Source organism: Schistocerca gregaria, chromosome 5 (assembly GCF_023897955.1).
Source record: "Schistocerca gregaria isolate iqSchGreg1 chromosome 5, iqSchGreg1.2, whole genome shotgun sequence".
NCBI classification, from domain to species: domain Eukaryota; kingdom Metazoa; phylum Arthropoda; class Insecta; order Orthoptera; family Acrididae; genus Schistocerca; species Schistocerca gregaria.
This window is the reverse complement of record NC_064924.1, coordinates 133,220,986-133,241,726: the sequence shown is the minus strand read 5'-3', so window position 1 is coordinate 133,241,726 and position 20,741 is coordinate 133,220,986. Positions and strand designations below refer to the sequence as shown.

The 20,741-nt window shown below is 45.0% G+C and overlaps 1 protein-coding gene across 1 annotated transcript in view; it reads right to left on the bottom strand.

The window, feature by feature from the left end:
- The window catches only part of LOC126272580 (uncharacterized), a 97,310-nt gene extending 76,865 nt beyond the window's left edge, over positions 1 to 20,445 (bottom strand). Inside the window, exon 1 of the mRNA XM_049975506.1 lies at positions 20,288 to 20,445. Coding sequence (XP_049831463.1) covers positions 20,288 to 20,438 — 151 coding nt within the window. The 5' untranslated portion in view covers positions 20,439 to 20,445. The remainder of the gene's footprint in view (positions 1 to 20,287) is intronic.
- Positions 20,446 to 20,741: the final 296 nt, after the last annotated feature.

The window sequence follows — 20,741 nt, the reverse complement described above, 5'->3', positions numbered from 1 at the left end:
CATTTTGCATCTAGGTACCTTGGTACTGCAGGTTGTATGGGTTTATTAATCGATAGCAATTACTGTCGTGAAGTTCAAGCTACGAAGATCTGCTTGCGTTTAAGTAGCTAATTTTTCAACTGTGGCTATGACTGTAGTCCGTTGCAGACTTCTTCTGTATCGTTCAAGAATGTCTCACACATTTGTAAGTGCAAAATACGCCGTTATAGTATATGAATACGTGCTCTGTAGTGCAAACACCAATCGTGAACCATGGACCTTGCCATTGGTGGGGAGGCTTGCTTGCCTCAACGATACAGATAGCCGTACCGTAGGTGCAACCACAACGGAGGGGTATCTGTTGAGAGGCCAGACAAACGTATGGTTCCTGAAGAGGGGCAGCAGACTTTTCAGTAGTTGCAGGGACAACAGTCTGGATGATTGACTGATCTGGCCTTGTAACACTAACCAAAATGGCCTTGCTGTGTTGGTACTGCGAAAGGCTGAAAGCAAGGGGAAACTACAGTCGTAATTTTTCCCGAAGGCATGCAGCTTTACTGTATGGTTAAATGATGATGGCGTCCTCTTGGGTAAAATATTCCGAATGTAAAATAGTCACCCATTCGGATCTCCGGGAGGGGACTACTCAAGAGGACGTCGTTATCAGGAGAAAGAAAACTGGCGTTCTACGTATCGGAGCGTGGAATGTCAGTTCCCTTAATCCGGCAGGTAGGACAAAAAGTCTAAAAAGGGAAATGGATGGGTTAAAGTTAGATATGGTAGGAATTAGTGAAGTTCTGTGGTAGGAAGAACAAGTCTTTTGGTCAGGCGAATACAAGATTATAAATACAAAATCAAGTAGGGGAAATGCAAGAGTAGGTTTAATAATGAATATCAAAATAGGAATGCGGGTACGCTACTACAAACAGCATAGTGAACGCATTATTGTGGCCAAGATAGACACGAAGCCCACGCCTAATACAGTAGTTCAAGTTTATATGCCAACTAGCTCTGCAGATGACGAAGAAATTGAAGAAATCTATGATGAAATCAAAGAAATTATTCAGATAGTGAAGGGAGACGAAAATTTAATAGTCGTGGGTGACTGGAATTCGGTAGTAGGAAAGGGGAGATAAAGGAAACATAGTAGGTGAATATGAATTGGGGCTAAGAAACGAAAGAGGAAGCCGCCTGGTAGAATTTTGCACAGAACACAGCTTAATCATAGCTAACACTTGGTTCAAGAATCATGAAAGAAGGCTGTAACATGGAAGAATTCAGGGGATACTGACAGGTTTCAGATAGATTATATAACGGTAAGACAGAGATTTAGGAACCAGGTTTTAAATTGTAAAACATTTCGAGGGCCAGATGTGGACTCTGACCACAATCTATTGGTTATGAAGTGTCGATTAAAACTGAAAAAACTGCAAAGAGGTGGCAATTTAAGAAGATGGGACCTGGATAAACTGATTAAACCAGAGGTTGTACAGAGTTTCAGGGAGAGCATAAGGGAACAATTGACAGGAATGGGGGAACGAAATACTGTAGAAGAAGAATGGGTAGCTCTGAGGGATGAAGTAGTGAAGGCAGCAGAGGATCAAGTGGGTAAAAAGACGAGGGCTAGTAGAAATCCTTGGGTAACAGAAGAAATATTGAATTTAATTGATGAAAGGAGAAAATATAAAAATGCAGTAAATGAAGCAGGCAGAAAGGAATACAAACGTCTCATAAATGAGGTCGACATTAAGTGCAAAATGGCTAAGCACGGATGGCTAGAGGACAAATGTAAGGATGTAAAGGCTTATCTCACTAGGGGTACGATAGATACAGCCTACAGGAAAATTAAAGAAACCTTTGGAGAAAACAGAATCACTTGTATGAATATCAAGAGCTCAGATGAAAACCCAATTCTAAGCAAAGAAGGGATATCGGAAAGATGGAAGGAGTATATAAAGGGTCTATAAGGGCTATGTACTTGAGGACAATATTATGGAAATGCGACAGGATATAGATGAAGATGAAATGGGAGATATGATACTGCATGAAGAGTTTGACAGAGCACTGAAAGATCGAAGTCGAAACAAGGTCCCGGGAGTAGACAACATTCCATTATAACCTTGGGAGCGCCTGTCCTGACAAAACTCTACCATCTGGTGAGCAAGATGTATGAGAGAGGCGAAATACACTCAGACTTCAAGAAGAATGTACTAATTCCAATCCCAAAGAAAGCAGGTGTTGACAGATGTGAAAATTACCGAATTATCAGTTTAATAAGTCACAGCTGCAAAATACTAACGCGAATTCTTTACAGACGAATGGAGATACTAGTAGAAGCCGATCTCGGGGAAGATCAGTTTGGATTCCGTAGAAATATTGGAACACGTGAGACAATACAGACCCTGCGACTTATCTTAGAAGAAAGATTAAGGAAAGGCAAACCTACGTTTCTAGCATTTGTAGACTTAGAGAAAGCTTTTGACAATGTTGAGTGGAATACTGTCTTTGAAATTCTGATAGTGGCAGGGGTAAAATACAGGGAGCGAAAGGCTATTTACAGTTTGCACAGAAACCAGATAGCTGTTATGAGTCGAGGGACAAGAAAGGGAAGCAGTGGTTGGGAAGGCAGTGAGACAGGGTTGTAGCCTCTCCACGATGTTATTCAATTTGTATATTGAGCAAGCAGTGAAGGAAACAAAAGAAAACTTCGCAGTAGGTAATAAAACCCATGGAGAAGAAATAAAAACTTTGAGGTTTGCCGATGATATTGTAATTCTGCCAGAGACAGCAAAGGACGTGGAAGAGCAGTTGAACGAAGTGGATAGTGTCTTGAAAGGAAGATATAAAATGAACATCAACAAAAGCAAAACGAGGATAATGGAATGTAGTCGAATTAAGTCGGGTGATGCTGAGGGAATTAGATTAGGAAATGAGACACTTAAAGTAGTGAAGGAGCTTTGCTATTTGGGGAGCAAAATAACTGATGATGGTCGAAGTAGAGAGGATATAAAATGTAGACTGGCAATGGCAAGGAAAGCGTTTCTGAAGAAGAGAAATTTGTTAACATCGAGTATAGATTTGTCAGGGCATGTTCTGAGATATCAAGGGATCACCAATTTAGTATTGGATGGCAGCGTGGAGGGTAAAAATTGTAGAGGAAGACCAAGAGATGAATACACTGAGCAGATTCAAAAGGATGTAGGTTGCAGTAGGTACTGGGAGATGAAGAAGCTTGCACAGGATAGAGTAGCATGGAAAGCTGCATCAAACCAGTCTCAGGACTGAAGACAACAACAACAACAGCAGTGGAAACACAGTTGCTGCATGCAGAGAAAATCGTTATAGGATTTCCTTACCACAGAGTACCAGATTCAAGGGTGTTCTGCAAGTTTCTTTAAGTTGTGTGGGACTGGTGGAGCATCTAACAGTTGTATCTCATTTGTACATGTAAATTAAGATCGTGTGGTAGATACGATATCGTTCACACAGCGGAATGTTACCCTTCAGCAAATGCGTGTAGAATTTCCACACGTTTCGGTGTTCCACATAACCTACAAGAATATGGCGAACATTGTGTATGTGTGGTGTCTGTCCTTATAATTTACAAGGTATTCAACACCATCGAGAGGCTATGAAGGTAGATGATTATAATTTTGTCGCCGGTAACATCAGTAGTACTGTTCACAGATGAAGCAACTTTCATCCGTGACGGTATCAATAAACTCGCAACTCACATCGACGTTCAACAAAACCCCACACGCCTTTGTGGAGACACATTTTGAAGATTAATTCTCTGTATATACGTGCTTTTAGTATTATTGACATTCAGTTGACTGGGCCAGTGGTGTTGCCTTAGCGTGTTACAAGCTTCCAGTATTATTAGAAGAGATTCTTTTGGCTCCAATTATGGCATGATCTCCAAGCGTGAACTGGGCACTGCACATTCTAGTTATGAAGTGACGTGTCAGTCTAACATAACTTTCCCCTGAATGTGAATCGACAGTAATAGATACATTTCTTGTCCATCAACGTTCGGGGATGTTATCAAGTTACATTTTTTCCCTTGGGGACTGGTTGGCATGGGAAGTCTACAAAGAGAATAATAAGGATTGGGTACCCAATGGAGAGGCTGAATTTATGAAAACCAACGTTGAGCTATATCGGAAATGGTTCAAATGGCTTTGAACACTATGGGACTTAACATCTGAGGTCATCAGTCGCATAGAACTTACAACTACTTAAGGACATCACACACAGCCATGCCCGAGGCCGGAGTGGCCTGGCGGTTCTAGGCGCTTCAGTCTAGAACCGCACGACCGCTACGGTCGCAGTTTCTAATCCTGCCTCGGGCATGGATGTGTATGATGTCCTTGGATTAGTTAAGTTTAAGTAGTTCTCAGTTTTATGGGACTGATGACCTCAAAAGTTAAGTCCCATAATGCTGAGAGCCATTTGAACGATTTAACACTGTGGTGTGCGCACTGTAAGACCTTCAGTACACACACCATCAGATTATTTGACTTGTCGCTCTAACGAAGTAGGCGAGTGTCAGCAATATGTCTCGTGGTCGTATCGTGGCGTGTTTATCTTCTGCCGTTAGGTCAGACGATAGAAATGCCACTTGCACGCTTAGACTAGCAGATTGACGGTGACCAACTTTGAACAGAACTTGATTAATTTTCACACACATTTATTAAAATAATAACAAGTGTAAAAATAAATTAACTTGGTTCTGGATGCTATTTACAATTGACAGTCTGAAGTTCCTATGGTCTTCGTACGTTAATCTTATTCTCACATATATCTCTGATACTTGACAAAAGTGTCTATACATTTATCTTCATGGCTATGTACAGGAATATTTAATCTTATTAGGCACAGACTGAAACTTGACTATAGACTGGTACAAAAAATTGTAGAACTCGTACAGACTGGTACAGACTAATGCAGACTGGTACAGACTGCTGCAGACAAATGCAGACTGACTAATTAGAGGTCAGTACGCTCGTTATAATACCTCGCGCTTTCATGTATCACTGCGCGAGTGTGATCCGTGAGGAGAAAAGGTTCTACGTTAGCAGCAATCTCATTGGCTCTGTTACATATTAATACGGGGATCGGTGGAAGCAGAATTTGGTCCGTGTTTATGGCAGCGCCATCTCGTAGTGCGGAGACGGACGAGCGCTACGCCTGCACTGTTGTGCTTAGCGGGGCGCGCTCTGGTGGGAAAGTTGTGTACGCACTGACTACGCGGAACTATGTAGACAACAAACACCCTCTGCGTATAATTATTGTTACATTCTAAGACCACTATTTGTGTATTCAATTACAACTAGATACAAACTTTTTTTAATTAGTCTATACTACCACACCCAAATTATTCATTGTTTCTCCTGAAACACCAGATCAGATGGCGTTTACGTGGCCTCTCTGCGTATCCTCTTTCCTGACTCTGCTGGTAATTACGGTGCTCAGCTTAGAGGTGAACAGGGTACAACTAGGCCCTGCGGACGAGTACCTACTCCTGTTGAACAACTTCATCCATTTGGATGTGGTTGCACTTTGGGTTTACAAGAAGTTGGATGGACGTGTCGACAAAGTGATGCAACAGTTTGGCATAAATTATTGTTGGTGTGTCGCTTTTAGTTGTCCTCTGTGGAACATTCCCATACCAGGTTCTGGACGTCCATGTGGCACGTCGAGGTCTATATATTTTGCCAGCAGTATCGGGCGATAGAAAATCATCCAGGGAAGATATCTGGACACATGTTGTACGTTTCGTGTCTCCAACGACTAGTGTGTACCGTCTGCTTGCAGCAGGAGTAAGATAACGTGTTCCTATGGTCAGGTTACCACTGACATTCATGACAGAGCCGAGGAAGGCTCTGGTGTGGTGAAAGATTCGAGTGGAGAATGGAATGGCACTCTGTTATCTTTAGTGACGAGAGTAAGTTCCGACTGTGTCCCTAGACCTGGTGGTTGGCCTAGTTTGGAGAACAGGAACAATCGCCCATGATACAAGGGTGCCAAAGCCTTCATTGCATGCGGGGTGGAAGGGGGGGGTCGTGGTGGTGGTGATGGCACCAATTAAAGTGCGTGACCACATTTGGTGTTTCCGCAGGGTACAGTAACTAGTGCTCACTACATTGCACAGATTGTATTCTCCACGCCATTGACTTTTCTTCTTCAGGAGGAAGATGTGCATTTCGGCAGGACACATCACGTCCATGTATGGCAGCTAGGAGACAACTTTCTCTTCATGGTGTACAACTACCCTACCAGTAAGATTACCAGACCTGAGCCTAATTAAAGCGTGTAGGACATGATGAAGTGGGAATTTACTCATTCTCCAGGGCCTTCCAGAACCACTGTCTAATTGCAGCAGAAGGTGCAGCAATATGCTTGGGACAATCCATTGCATGATGCCATTTGATATCTTTATGATCGTCTGTCTGCCTGTGACAGTACACGTTTGCGTTGCCATCGTAATAGGACACGCTGTGTAATTATGAGACTCTCTGGGCGTCCTTTACTGTGATATGCGTGTTTCATTTTGTCTGAATTTATTATCGTGCACTTCTGCGAAGGTGAACTACTGTACGTCTTACATCACATGTCAACAAAATCACTTTCTCTTTGAGGTTGTCACATTTGTTGCCCGGCAGGTCAGGTAAGAAGGCCTCGCTGACTTATACACTCCGCATCCATAGCCTAGCTCTGAACGCAGAAAAGCCTTACAGATCTGGAGCAAACGTGCCCTCTCCGCTCCCCAAGATTTGTTGCTAGCACATTTTACAATAACCAATTCCTTCTGTGTTCTATCTTTCGAGTCTCTCAGGTGTGGTAACCACTACAGTTAGGAGTCAAAAATCGGGATCGGAAACCCCACTGAGTCTTTAAAATGTTAAATTAAAAATCAACACAAACGATTAAAATGAACACACACACGCACACACACACACACACACACACACACACACACATACATACACACATTGCAAGCCGCAGCTGATGGGTCACTGTTTCAGCACTAGAGGAGGAACGGAAAGCAGCAAAACCATCCACAAATAATGACCATTGTACGGAACTCCATACAGAAGCCGTGAAACTGTTGATGACTATGACAAAGAGGGTAATACTTAAAACACTGCCCTGGGGTACACCATTCTCCTTTTCAAGACGATCAGACGTTGTATCTTCAAGTCAGGACCTAAAAAACCGCTGAGACAGGAAAGACCGTATGAAGATAAGGAGGTGGCCATAAAAACCCCAGTGATGCAGTTGTGAAAGTAGTTCATATGCCTAACTTACATCAAATAATATACCGGTACAGTGACGTTTATGTACGAATGCCTGTTGAACAGCTGCCTATAGAAGGATCAGGGAGTCGACAGTGGAACGAAATCTCCAGAATTCACACTTAGAGTGTCTGAGGAGTAGCCTGGCCCTAACAACCAGACCAGATAATAATTAACCGATCATGTCAGGTCTTTCTTATAAAGCTCGTCAAGGCGATACTCATTTAACTACTGGTATATACAATGTCATTTCGTGGTCTGAGGAACGGTACCAAAATTGCCTCTTTCCACAAGTTGAGGAACTGACTTGTCTGCCATATCACTTTAAAACCGTCGACGAGGATTTCCTTTGACACTGCTGGCTCATGTCGAAGCATGCAGTATCAGATTTGGTCGTGATTAGGTGCAGTATCAAGAGTTTCCAGCTCCCACATGGAGAAAGGGTAGTAGTAAGACTCAGCATTGTTGGACCCGAAATCCAACATACCCCTCTGTACAGTTGCACGGTATTGATGTGTAGCCAGTTGTTACCTGTTATTCACAGCAGTTTTTGCAAAATGCTGTGCCAATATATGTATGATGTCTTTGGCTGTTGTTCAGAGGCATCCCTGATTCAGTAATGCTCCTATTAGCAAACTACTGCGATTACCAGAAGTAGTCCTGATGGCTTGCCATACTTTTCCAGAGGAAGTAAACCATTGATGGAGTCTAGAAACGCTTTTCATTACTTATTATTGCTCTCCTTAATTACGTACCGACCCTTGGCTCTTGCAACCCAAAATGCTCTGAGGTTCTCTGCTGTTGGGCAGTACTTAAACCATCAAAAAGCCATATGCCTGATGTGGATTTGTCAGTGGCATTCACCAGATCATCAAGGTACCAAAGTGCCCCCTAAGAGAACCTGATGACTTTGGGATGGTTAAGTCAGGGGCATGCTAGATCACCAGTGTAACATGGTCCACCTATTCTTGGACACTGTCGCGCTGCCCAGACACAGTCAGATGCTACAATAGCGTCCTGTTAGCCCTGCCAGCAGTCCGTTTTGGTGGCTTCTCTTCAGGGAACGCTCCATTCAGAAGTTGAATGGGGAATAGGAAGTCATCACTGGAATGAAGACTGTCCACGACTTCCCACTGACCAGAGGCTGTGAGCGCTGGATAGCAGAAAGAGAAGTTAATGGCTGAGAATGAGAAATGAGTGTGAGTACCTGTGTTGAGAACGCACAACTCGTGAGACATCATGAGGCTTTGCAAAACACGGACCTCGAGGGCATGTAGAGGTCGAGCTCCACAAGATGTGACGGTCATTGAAGTCTCCAAGTAAGAGAAGTGGTCGCAGGAGTTGTTCCGTAAGATCTGTGGGAGCTTCAGAGTCTATAGCATCTTGCTGAGGTACACACAGTGAGAAAACAGTATCCACTGACATACATCATTTCAGTGGCAACTGTTTACAGGTCAGTAGCCAGGGGGAGAGCAGAGGGGTGATGCGCATCATTGACAAACACAGCAGCCTGTCACTTGGCTCTGTCCCCAGTCACGTCAACCTTTCGGTTATGGGTGTACCTCCATGCTCAGGGGCTTCAGTAGCTTTAAAATGTGTTGCTTGTAGACACAGACGGGGGAGGGGGAGGGCATTACTGTGCAAGCAGTTTCAGTTCTTCCACACGTGTCCTACACCCATTAATGTACCACTGTAATATGGAAGCCATCAAAGTCGGCTGTTGGACTGTCACCCTATCTTTGCGCTTGGGGGCTCCCATAACGAGCAGAGGCTCAGTGTTGGGGCGAGATGATTGCCTCAAGTTACGTCAGCTCTACAGAGAGACATCATACAGGATGATGTCGACATCGTCGAACTGTTTACTTCCCTTCTCCGCTTTGCCTTTCACTTTTGCCCTGTGTTGGCTTTGGAGCCACAGCCGCAGAAGAGACAGCAATGGACTGTGAACCAGTCTGCACCTTTTGAGAAGCAGGGAGTGAACTCCACAATGTTAGCGCTACAGTCTTGTCTGATGTTCAGGGAGGAAGTGCAGGCTTTGAAGTAACTGCAGGAGCAAGTACATTGACAAACACAGCTACTAGTGCCAAACTAGCAACCTCTGTTTGTGTAGCAGCATCGGTATTCTGAACTGACTGCTCAATAACTTCTGGGATTGCATGGCATTAAAGATAGTTTCCACCTCACCCTACGAGATACGTTTAGTTGTTTGACCTCTTGGCCCTTCGTTCCTTCAAGGAATACACTGGAATCCGTACTCCAGGCAGGATTATCCCCAAAGCAGTTCCCACACTTTGGGGTGGATGAGCAACCAACATCTTCAGGGGCAATCGTATCACATTTTCCACCAGTGGCTTCTACCCTACAACCAAACGTGATGTGCCCAAGGAGCTGGCATCTAAAACAGCGCATTTGGTTAGGGAGATAAGGCCACACGCTGAGGCGAAGGAAACCAGCCTTAATGAGAGCTGAAAGTTCTGTCCCGCTGAAAATCAGTATGAATGAGTCCGATTTCACGAGATTACCATGCACCCTCTTCAGTATGTTTTGAACATCAACGATGCCTTCCTGTAACAACTAAGCTTTCAGTTCTTCTCAGAGAATCTCAACCAGATTCATGGAAATCACAACACCTTTGCTAAAGTTCAAGGTGTTGAGCCATTCACTACCTACTGCATACTCCCTGTGGCACTGAGGTTTCTAGATCTTCTTCACTTGTTAAGAAATACATTTTTCTACCAGCAGAGCCCCATTTCGCAAATGCTGATGGAAATTAAATTTCCAACTATTCGCTCAAAACGTTTTTGTATGTGAAAAGGTGATGCTTTCTCAGAGGTCCCCTCTTTCTGTTTAACTATAAGAAACATATTCTGGTCAGCAGCATGTATTCTGTTACACGATACTGAAAGACTGTGTAATTCCCAAATCTGGGGGCTGGCTACACACCATTTCACTGGGTATTGGTACCTACCAGCGTCCCATCTTTTCCGCTGGGAGGAGAAATAAAAAATTTTGAAGCATCCATCCCGATCCCACGAGCAGCTAGAGAACAAAAGCCCATCTAGACAGAGCCCCACTTGCCTAGCTAAGCCTTATACAACTGAGGTGCAGCAGGATCCCCAGAAGTTGCCCCTTAACAGATTCACAGCTCGTCCCCCTCAACAGCGATTTGTCTCATCAGCGCGCAATACACCTTGAGACTGAACTTCTGGTCCCCTTCCCAGGAACACTGGGGTCGCCTAGATTATACCCACAATACTGAACCCCTAAGGGCGGGCACCTCGTAACTACACTCTAGCAGTGCGCGATTTCCTAAATGAATACTTTCCGGGACGATGGATAGGTTGTGGTTCGTCAACAACACCGACTTCCTTGAGATGATACCAATAGGTCCTGACCTCACCACAACTGACAACTCGTTTGAGGGTCATTAATGCACGTGTACCTGCAAGTCGTTATGATTCAAACAAAGAAATGCGCAATGCCGTGAAAGAGGCATTTCACACTATATCATCAGACATGCTGAAAAATATGTCAAAATGAATATAGAGGTGTATGAAAGTGTTTTACAGCATAATGGGGAACGTACCGACTTATTGGGCACTAAATACTTAAGTAAATGCTTCTGCTAAAACAAATCAAGTCAGTCAACAGTCGGTACTACTGGATACGGCAACTTCTCGCCCACCCTGTACATGCTTGGCGTTAATTTGGTCAGTTTGGCTCTCTCTAATTTGGTGCCCGGCACAAATGTAATTACGGAAGTGGCAATTAGATGAATTAAAAATTACGTCATTTAGGAATGGTAGTTCTGATCTTATTTGGCTACTGCGATAAATAGTTAGCAAATTTGATTTTCCTCAAACATATGCGTATAGGAGAGTGGGCACTGCGGACGTCTGTTATGACCGGCCGGGGTGGCCAAGCGGTTCTAGGCGCTACAGTCTGCAACCGCGCGACCGCTACGGTCGCAGGTTCTAATCCTGCCTCGGGAATGGATGTGTGTGATGTCCTTATGTTAGTTAGGTTTAAGTAGTTCTAAGTTCTAGGGGACTGATGGCCTCAGAAGTTAAGTCCCATAGTGCTCAGAGCTATTTGGACGTCTGTTGAGATCATCAGACGGCGGTTAACTGTGGTAGAGTTCCAATGAATCCACGTGGCAGTACGCAGGTCCAGGAAACTGCGCTTGGGGTGCTTGTTCTATCAACTATCTCTGGACAAGTCAAGTATGTAGGTATTCTCCTCATTGTGGGCCCATTTAGGTTTACAGGCACTACGCCAATTCAGCCACTGAGTCCAATGAGATACACTGATGGTCACTGCCAACCACGACACTGAATACCACCTTGTCGCCTTGCGATTTCGTGACGCGATAAAGAAAGTACGTAATCGGAGCAGAGACGAACAGGTTACCGTTCCAGCAAAGATACAAGCCGCCGTTCGGAAAATACACTGACGCACGTCACTTGATTCTTACGCCCCAGTGCCTGAGGACGAGCATCTAAATCAATACCTATGTCTGTACTCGGCAAGCCACTTTATGGTGCGTAACTGAGGGTACTTCCAGTACCCGTGTCACTTCCACATTTCCTCGTCCAGTTGCGAACAGTCTACGGGAAAAACGATTGTTGGTAAGCCGTTACTTCCTTGTGAGCTCGAATATTCTCATTTTATATTCACTGGTTTTTGCAAGATATACATTCAACTAGTATACTGAGTTTTCTAGGGTAGTATGGTATCTAAATTGTAACAGTAAACAAAAAAGCGATGCGGAGCGCATCTCTTACAGCACGTGAAACTGGAGTGGCTGACGTTACCACGCTAACTTTATGAAGTTTTAACGAAACCTTCTACTTTTCTTTGGGTCTTCTCTTTTCGTCCCCAATTAACATTACTAAAACTGCGCTAGGTGACGATCAGTTTGGCTTTAGGAAAAGTAAAGGCACGAGAAAGGCAATTCTGACGTTACGGTTAATAATGGAAGCAAGGCTAAAGAAAAATCAAGACACTTTCACAGGATTTGTCGACCTGGAAAAAGCGTTCGACAATATAAAATGGTGCAAGATGTTCGAGATTCTGAAAAAAGTAGGGGTAAGCTGTAGGGAGAGATGGGTCATATACAATATGTACAACAACCAAGAGGGAATAATAAGAGTGGACGATCAAGAACGAAGTGCTCGTATTAAGAAGGGTGTAAGACAAGGCTGTAGCCTTTCGCCCCTACTCTTCAATCTGTACATCGAGGAAGCAATGATGGAAATAAAAGAAAGGTTCAGTAGTGGAATTAAAATACAAGGTGAAAGGATATCAATGATACGATTCGCTGATGACATTGCTATCCTGAGTGAAAGTGAAGAAGAATTAAATGATCTGCTGAACGGAATGAACAGTCTAATGAGTACATAGTATGGTTTGAGAGTAAATCGGAGAAAGACGAAGGTAATGAGAAGTAGTAGAAATGAGAACAGCGAGAAACTTAACATCAGGATTGATGATCACGAAGTCAATGAAGTTAAGGAATTCTGCTATCTAGGCAGTAAAATAACCAATGACAGACGGAGCAAGGAGGACATCAAAAGCAGACTCGCTATGGCAAAAAAGGCATTTATGGCCAAGAGAAGTCTACTAATATCAAATACCGGCCTCAATTTGAGGAAGAAATTTCTGAGGATGTACGTCTGGAGTACAGCATTGTACGGTAGTGAAACATGGACTGTGGGAAAACCGGAACAGAAGAGAATCGAAGCATTTGAGATTTGGTGCTATAGACGAATGTTGAAAATTAGGTGGACTGATAAGGTAAGGAATGAGGAGGTTATACGCAGATTCGGAGAGGAAAGGCATATGTGGAAAATACTGATAAGGATAGGGGACAGGATGACAGGACATCTGCTAAGACATGAGAGAATGACTTCCATGGTACTAGAGGGAGCTGTAGAGGGCAAAAACTGTAGAGAAGACAGAGATTGGAATACGTCAAGCAAATAATTGAGGACGTAGGTTGCAAGTGCTACTCTGAGATGAAGAGGTTAGCACAGGAAAGGAATTCGTGGCGGGACGCATCAAACCAGTCAGTAGACTGATGACACCGAATTTAAAGATCTGAAGTTCTGTCAGAGTCTATTAATTAAGATGTTTAACCTTTTATCAAAAGTTATCCACAATAAGACAAGTATTACAGTTACAAAGGTGTGTTTGTCTGCAGGCGGTGTAACTGATGGCGTGAAAATAGCTGTACGCCATCCATCCAGCATTTGAAAATAAGGTCACTTAGCGAATTGCGACAAACTTTACACATATGAAACTTTTTCTCTGATAACCTCCACATAATGAAGATACGCAAAAAGTTGGTCGTTTAGTGCATTTTCGCTGTTCATGGAGCCAGACGTCGGCATCAGGTGTGATGTTTTAGTTTATTGCTTCTTTGTTCCTAATTCCCTTCGCAACACTGCCTGCAGATGGTATGCGCACATTCCACTGAATGCATCTAAAAAATTATATCACAGTATGTCACATTGTTCAAGAGACATAGCGGCATAAGCTTTGAGACCTGTGAGAAACTAACTTCTGTTTGAAATGGACAGCAAATTACCCAGTTTACGTTGATACAGTACTTCATAATGCGAGCATTTAGCTATTCCCAATAAACTTTAAGGATAATCTGAAACCTTTCCTCAATTCTGCCTTGCTTACATACAAAGGAGTTCAATTAGCAATGCAACAAATGTTTTTTCCTTGGCAAATTTCCCTTGAAAAATTACGGAATTTGTTTTGAGACATCGTACAATACTCCCGCTTCTTGCCTTATAGTCCCATGAAGTTCCGATAGGCGGCAGGTCTATACGTAGGCTTCAAAATGGCGTCTGTAAAGAAGGTGCGTTCAAGGCAGAAAGCTGTCACTGAGTTTCTTTTGGCGGAAATGCAGAGCGTCGCAGATATTCGAAGGCGCTTGCAGAATGTTTACTCGGACCAGCAAGTGAACAAAAGCACTGTGATTCCTTGGCCGAGGTGTCTGCCATCATGCCACCAAGGTCAGGCAAACCTGTCCTTTCTCCCGCGTGCCGGCCGGCCGCACACAGACCGCAATGTTGAAACATGTGGACACTCTCATTCGAGATGATCGACGTAGTACAATGAAACTTCTCGCTGCACACCTGGACGTCTCTGTTGGTAGTGATCGCGCACTCGTTCACCGGTGTCCTACCTCAAGATGCAACGATGTACTCGGAAGTGTAGCCGGCCCGGGGTGGCCTAGCGGTTCTAGGCGCTACAGTCTGGAACCGCGCGACCGCTACGGTCACAGGTTCGAATCCTGCCTCGGGCATGGATGTGTGTGATGTTCTTAGGTTTAAGTAGTTCTAAGTTCTAGGGGACTGATGACCTCAGAAGTTAAGTCCCATAGTGCTCAGAGCCATTTGAACCAGTTTCGGGAGTGTATTGTGCCACTCTAAGAAAACTAGAGAAACGACTTCAGGGTGTTCGTCGCAACAAAAATACAAATTGACTTCTCCTCCTCCACGACAACGCAAGGCCTAACACAAGTCTGCCCGAGACTTCGTTGGATAGTTCCTCCGCATGCACACTACAGCCCAGATCTCGAACCTTCGGACTTCCGTCACTTTGGTCCAATGACGAGGACGTTATTGGTGAATGAACACTTTGGTTCCGACGTCGACGAGCAGAGCGGTATCATGCGGGCATACAGGCCATCTCAGTAACGTGCCGTACGTCCGTCACTTTGTACGGAGACTATTTTGAAAAAACAGGGTTTTGTAGCCAAACTGGCGGGGAGTAATAGGGTGTATTGAAATACTGAATAAAATCTTCCTGCTTCCATAAAAGACATGTATTGCATGACACATAGAGCAGCCCTCGTACATGCTTAAGGCAAATATTTAACACACGAACTCATTTGTTTTTAATACATGTGAGATGAATTTTTCACAGAATCGAGGTTCACTTGTGTTATCTGATGTGGAGCGCAACCTGAGGATAAAGTCACCCGTCCAACAGCGCCCTACGACAGACAGACACTTGAAGGGACAAATCGACATTGAGAGAGAGGCCCTGTCATATAGCACTCGCGATGTATTCGTTGGAATTAAATGCAAATAATACGTCTTCTTTAGTGGGCTTCGCTCTATTGCAGTGGCACACAAGGAGAATAAATAGGAAAGCAGTAGAACGTCTGTGTAGGGTCATGCTTTTACCTACATTGTCACTTGGCTGAATTTGTATAAGGCTCTGTGGCATCATTCAAACGCAGCCAGATCGTCACATTAGCTGTGTATCTCTAACAAAGTCAACGTTTGTCCGCACCTCGGTGGCGATTTAAATGATTTCGCCCCTGTGTGGGCTCGAACCACGAGCCTTTCGGATAACAGCCGAACGCGCTAGCCGATTGTGCCATGATCGGATTTTGTAAGCTACCTCCTTTGTGTGTCCGCAACTCGTGGTCGTACGGTAGCGTTCTCGCTTCCCGCGCCCGGGTGCCCGGGTTCGATTCCCGGCGGAGTCAGGGATTTTCTCTGCCTCGTGATGATTGGGTGTTGTGTGATGTCCTTAGGTTAGTTAGGTTTAAGTAGTTCTACGTTCTAGGGGACTGATGACCATAGATGTTAAGTCCTATAGTGCTCAGAGCCATTTGAACCACTTGAACCTCCTTTGTGGATATTCCTATCAGTGAATCTCGGTCCGGCATCCGCATTACCTGTTAACGGTTTTGGTCTGGCCGTTCCAACTTCTATCTCTCTGTACGCATAATCCCGCCTTTTTAATGAATGTACAGGCTTCCAGGGACTGTTGTTCAATTGCGTGAACTTGTAGCTCCGTCGTCCTGTTTTTAATGGAACCGGCGAAGCTCTATGGCTCTTTCGTGCAAACGTGGTGACCACCCACAGAAATTTTGCTGAAGGTTAGTGAAACCAGCCGCTAGCGACGAGGTGCTGGACTTCTACGCTTCATCACTGAGCACACTGGTGGAGGTTATAGGTTTGACTGGTCTGTAAATCGGGATAGGTTGTGGCATAACTGGCGATAAAGAGCACTGCTGATCCGTTGAAAAGTGTTTCTGATGACACTGTGCAGCGCACTATTTTGAACATGGCGCTCTGGAGCCGACAACCTCCACGTCTCCCAAATTGAGTCAAAGTCATCATTACGACGGCAGTGGACGCAGCATCATCCAATGGAGAGAGTGGACAATGGCAAGGTTTCTCCTGGTGCGATGATTCGCTTTTCTTGTCACAACAGATCGAACCCCGAGACTGGATGCGAGCGACTGCTCAAAATAAGCACCTTACCACGCATGGAGGCCAGTGGCAGCAAATTTATGCTACGGAGAACATTCAGTTGGGCTTCTACCGTACCTCTGATCGTAAAGCCGTCTGCACACGGACCGTGCTGTCGAACGTCAACGTTGAGCGTGCATCAGAAATGATGCGACTTGTGCATACGGTACGTGGGGACCAACTTGGTTTACGCGATCACAACGCACTCCAGCGGCAGTTGCGGGATGTTTCTAGTTCGTAAATCACACTGTTTGCTAAACTGGCGCCCGTAAAATTCCCACGTTAGCTCTATCAAAACGCACATTTCCTCCATTGTCCAAGAAAAGGAAAGTACCATGTCCAATGAATAAAGACACAGGCTTATAAAAGTTCCATTACAAACAGTGCGATACAGATTAGCAATACTTCTCCACATAAGACAAAATTATGTCATCATTCCCACATTTTAGTAAAACCCCAAGGCCACTCTTACTTGATCACTGTTCCTACCCAATGGCATAATCTTTGCAACATGTGTATTATGAAGCGTAAAAGAAAAAGGAGCAAAATATCTTTATACTAGTAGCGCAAGCTGTCCAGCAGTTTAAGCCAATCGAACAAAGTCGCCCCTCAAAAAAAGGTGAACTTATATTTACATAACATTAAATATTATAGTATATACTTATATTAAACTAATAACAAAGCATCAGAACCTAACGAAAACGCAAATGTTAGAGAAAAACATTGAAAGTGGCGAGATACGAACCACCGTCCTTACATGCAGTTTACTAAGGAACAACGACACTACTCACTACACTACACCAACAACATACTTTTGACGTCCAGTCATAGCATGCTGCATCTGGCTGAAAACATTAATCGTAGATATGTTGCTTCAAAATGATTCAAACGGCTGTGAGCACTATGGGACTTAACAACATCTGTGGTCATCAGTCCCCTAGAACTTAGAACTACTTAAACCTAACTAACCTAAGCACATCACACACATCCATGCCCGAGGCAGGATTCGAACCTGCGACCGTAGCTGTCACGCGGTTCCAGACTGAAGCGCCTAGAACCGCACGGCCACACAGGCCGGATAGATACATATGTTGTAAACAGAAATTTAATTATAACAAGTTGTACCAAGAACAATGCGTTTTTGGTGGATCTTCAGTGTGTCGTTGCTTCAAATAGAATACTCTCATAATAAGCAAGTTACAATAATTATTTTGCCACGAATATGTTTCTCATTATTTTATTGGAACGAATCACCACAGTTAACAACGGGTTTTCCAGTGATTCTCAATTTGCTGGTGCTCAGAAACGGCATATATACGTATAAGATTGGAATGAATGCCAATATGGCGCCCCACAACTCTGTCCCGAAGGGAGACGGCTTGCGTGTGACGTAGGTGGCATTGTGCCATCTCATTATTCGACGCTCACACGCACGCACGGGATATCTGACATGCTAGATATTGCCCTGCACGTTCGGAAAGACTCCCGTACGTGCTATTCCACGCTATGCGTCAGAAACTCGGCACGCCCAACGTTCAACGTTCGGATGCACGGTCCGTATGCTGACAACCTTATGGAAGGCACCGTGACCGCCGTGGAATAACTGCATAAGACATGCGTCGCTTCATGCTTGATGCCTCCTCCGATGACGAGGTCGTCTTCGAGTAGGGTGGCGGTGCAATGTGCAGTGGCCAAAATCGTACTACAGTGGTTTGATGAACATTAATCAGATTGATATCCTGTCCAGGAAATTTGTCTCATCTGAACCTCGGAGCCGGCTGGTGTGGCCGTGCCGTTCTGGGCGCTTCAGTCAGAAACAGCGCGACCGCTACGGTGGCAGGTTCGAATCCTGCCTCGGGCATGGATGTATGTGATGTCCTTAGGTTAGTTAGATTTAAGTAGTTCTAAGTTCTAGGGGACTGATGACCACAGATGTTAAGTTCCATAGTGCTCAGAGCCATTTGAATAATGTTTTTTGAACCTCAGAATTAATCTGGGACTGCTATTGCGTACCAGGTCTGCGCCCAGAAAGCACCGTCCGGTAAATTAGGGGAAGTGAGTGGTCTGAGAGTAAACAGCTAGTGCGACCCACCAAGGGTTTTACGAATCCATACTACGAAGCTTCAATGTTTGTTCTATTCCAAATATTAAGCCACACGTTAAGAAGCTTAATGTCCTGGCGAATTAGTGTAATGTTTCTATAGCGGGGATTACATTTCCCTGCGAGTTCGTATGATGAGGAGGTGGCAGTTCCACTGCGAATGCAAACAACGGAGCGATGTGTAATTTTGTTCACATTCTGCCAGACGCTAAGTCCGGCGTACCACACTACTCGCCATCAAAATTGCTGCACCAAGAAGAAATGCAGATGATAAACGGGTATTCATTGGATAAATATATTATATTAGAACTGACATGTGAGCACATTTTCACGCAATTTGAGTGAATAGATACTGATACATCAGTGCTCAGAACAACCGCCTCTGGCCGTAATTACGGCCTTGATACGCCTGGGCATTGAGTCAAACAGAACTTGGATGGCTGCCCATGCAGCTTCAACACGATACCATAGTTCATCAACAGTAGTGATTGGCGTATTGTGACGAGCCAATTTCTCGGCCACCATTGACCAGACGTTTTCAATTGGTGAGAGATCTGGAGAATGTGCTGGCCAGGGCAGCAGTCTAACATTTCTGTGTCCAGAAAGGCCCGTACAGGACCTCACAACATGCGGTTGTGCAGTATCCTGTTGAAATGTAGGGCTTCGCAGGGATCGAATGAAGGGTAGAGCCACATCTGAAATGTAACGTCCACTGTTCAAAGTGCCGTCAATGCGAACAGCAGGTTACCGAGACGTGTAACCAATGGCACGCCATACCATCACACCAGTATAGCGATGACGACTAATCGCTTCCAATGTGCGCTCACCGCGATGTCGCCAAACACGGATGCGACCATCTCGATGCTATAAACAGAACCTGGATTCATCCGTAAAAAATGATGTTTTGCCATTCGTGGACACAGGTTGAGTACAACATCGCAGGCGCTCGCGTCTCTGATACAGCGTCAAGGGTGACCGCAGCCACGGCATCAGAGCTGATAGTCCATGCTGCTGCAAACGTTGTCGAACTGTTCGTGCAGATGGTTGTTGTCTTCCAAACGTCCGCATCTGTTGACTCAGGGGTCGAGACGTGGCTGCACGATACGTTACAGCCATGCGGATAAGATGCCTGTCATCTCGACTGCTAGTGATACGAGACAGTTGGGATCCAGCACGGCGTTCTGTATTACCCTCCTGAACCCACCGATTCCATATTCTGCTAACAGTCACTGGGTCTCGACCAAAGCGAGCAGCAATGTCGCGATACGATAAACCGCATTCGCGATAGGCCACAATGCGACCTTTATCAAAGTCGGAAACGTGATGGTACGCATTTCTATTCCTTACACGAGGCACCACAACAACGTTTCACCAGGCAACGCCGGTCAACTGCTGTCTGTGTATGAGAAATCGGTTGTAAACTTTCGCCATGTCAGCACGTTGTAGGTGTCGCCAACAGGCGCCAACCTTGTGTGAATGCTGTGAAAAGCTAATCATTTGCATATGACAGCGTATCCTTCCTGTCGGTTAAATTTCGCGTCTGTAGCGCGTCATCTTCGTGGTGAAGGAATTTTAATGGGCGGTAGTGTATTTAGAAAATGTAGTCGAATGGACGTACTTACCGAGGCAATATGGGTCGAGCATTGCATTTGTTTTGACTTTCATTCCGCGGTCGAAGAACCTGTCGCAGACGCAGTCCAGCACGGTGGCGGCGGTCGACGCCGCTGCCGGCGTAGTGGTGAGAGCCACGAGGAGCAGCCGCGGCGCCAGCATGCCGGGATACGTGGCCGCCGCCCAGCGCTGCTTCGCACAGTGTCGCCTCCGACCTCCAGACGGGCGCGAAATGTCGGCTGCGGCCGCGCCTCATCCGCAGGATGTCCAAAAAAGTGCCGAAAATGGCCTTCTCACAATCAGCGTCCTTCCTGTCTCTTGTCATTCTTCGCTGTATCCAAATCTGCGACTGTGCTGTTGATGCTTCGTTCAGTGCTTTTCCACGTCACTGGTGGTGAGGAATATTTCGCCCTCACCTGTAGGCGCCCCCGTGACCGAGGTCGGCAACGCTTGCGCAGGGGCTCT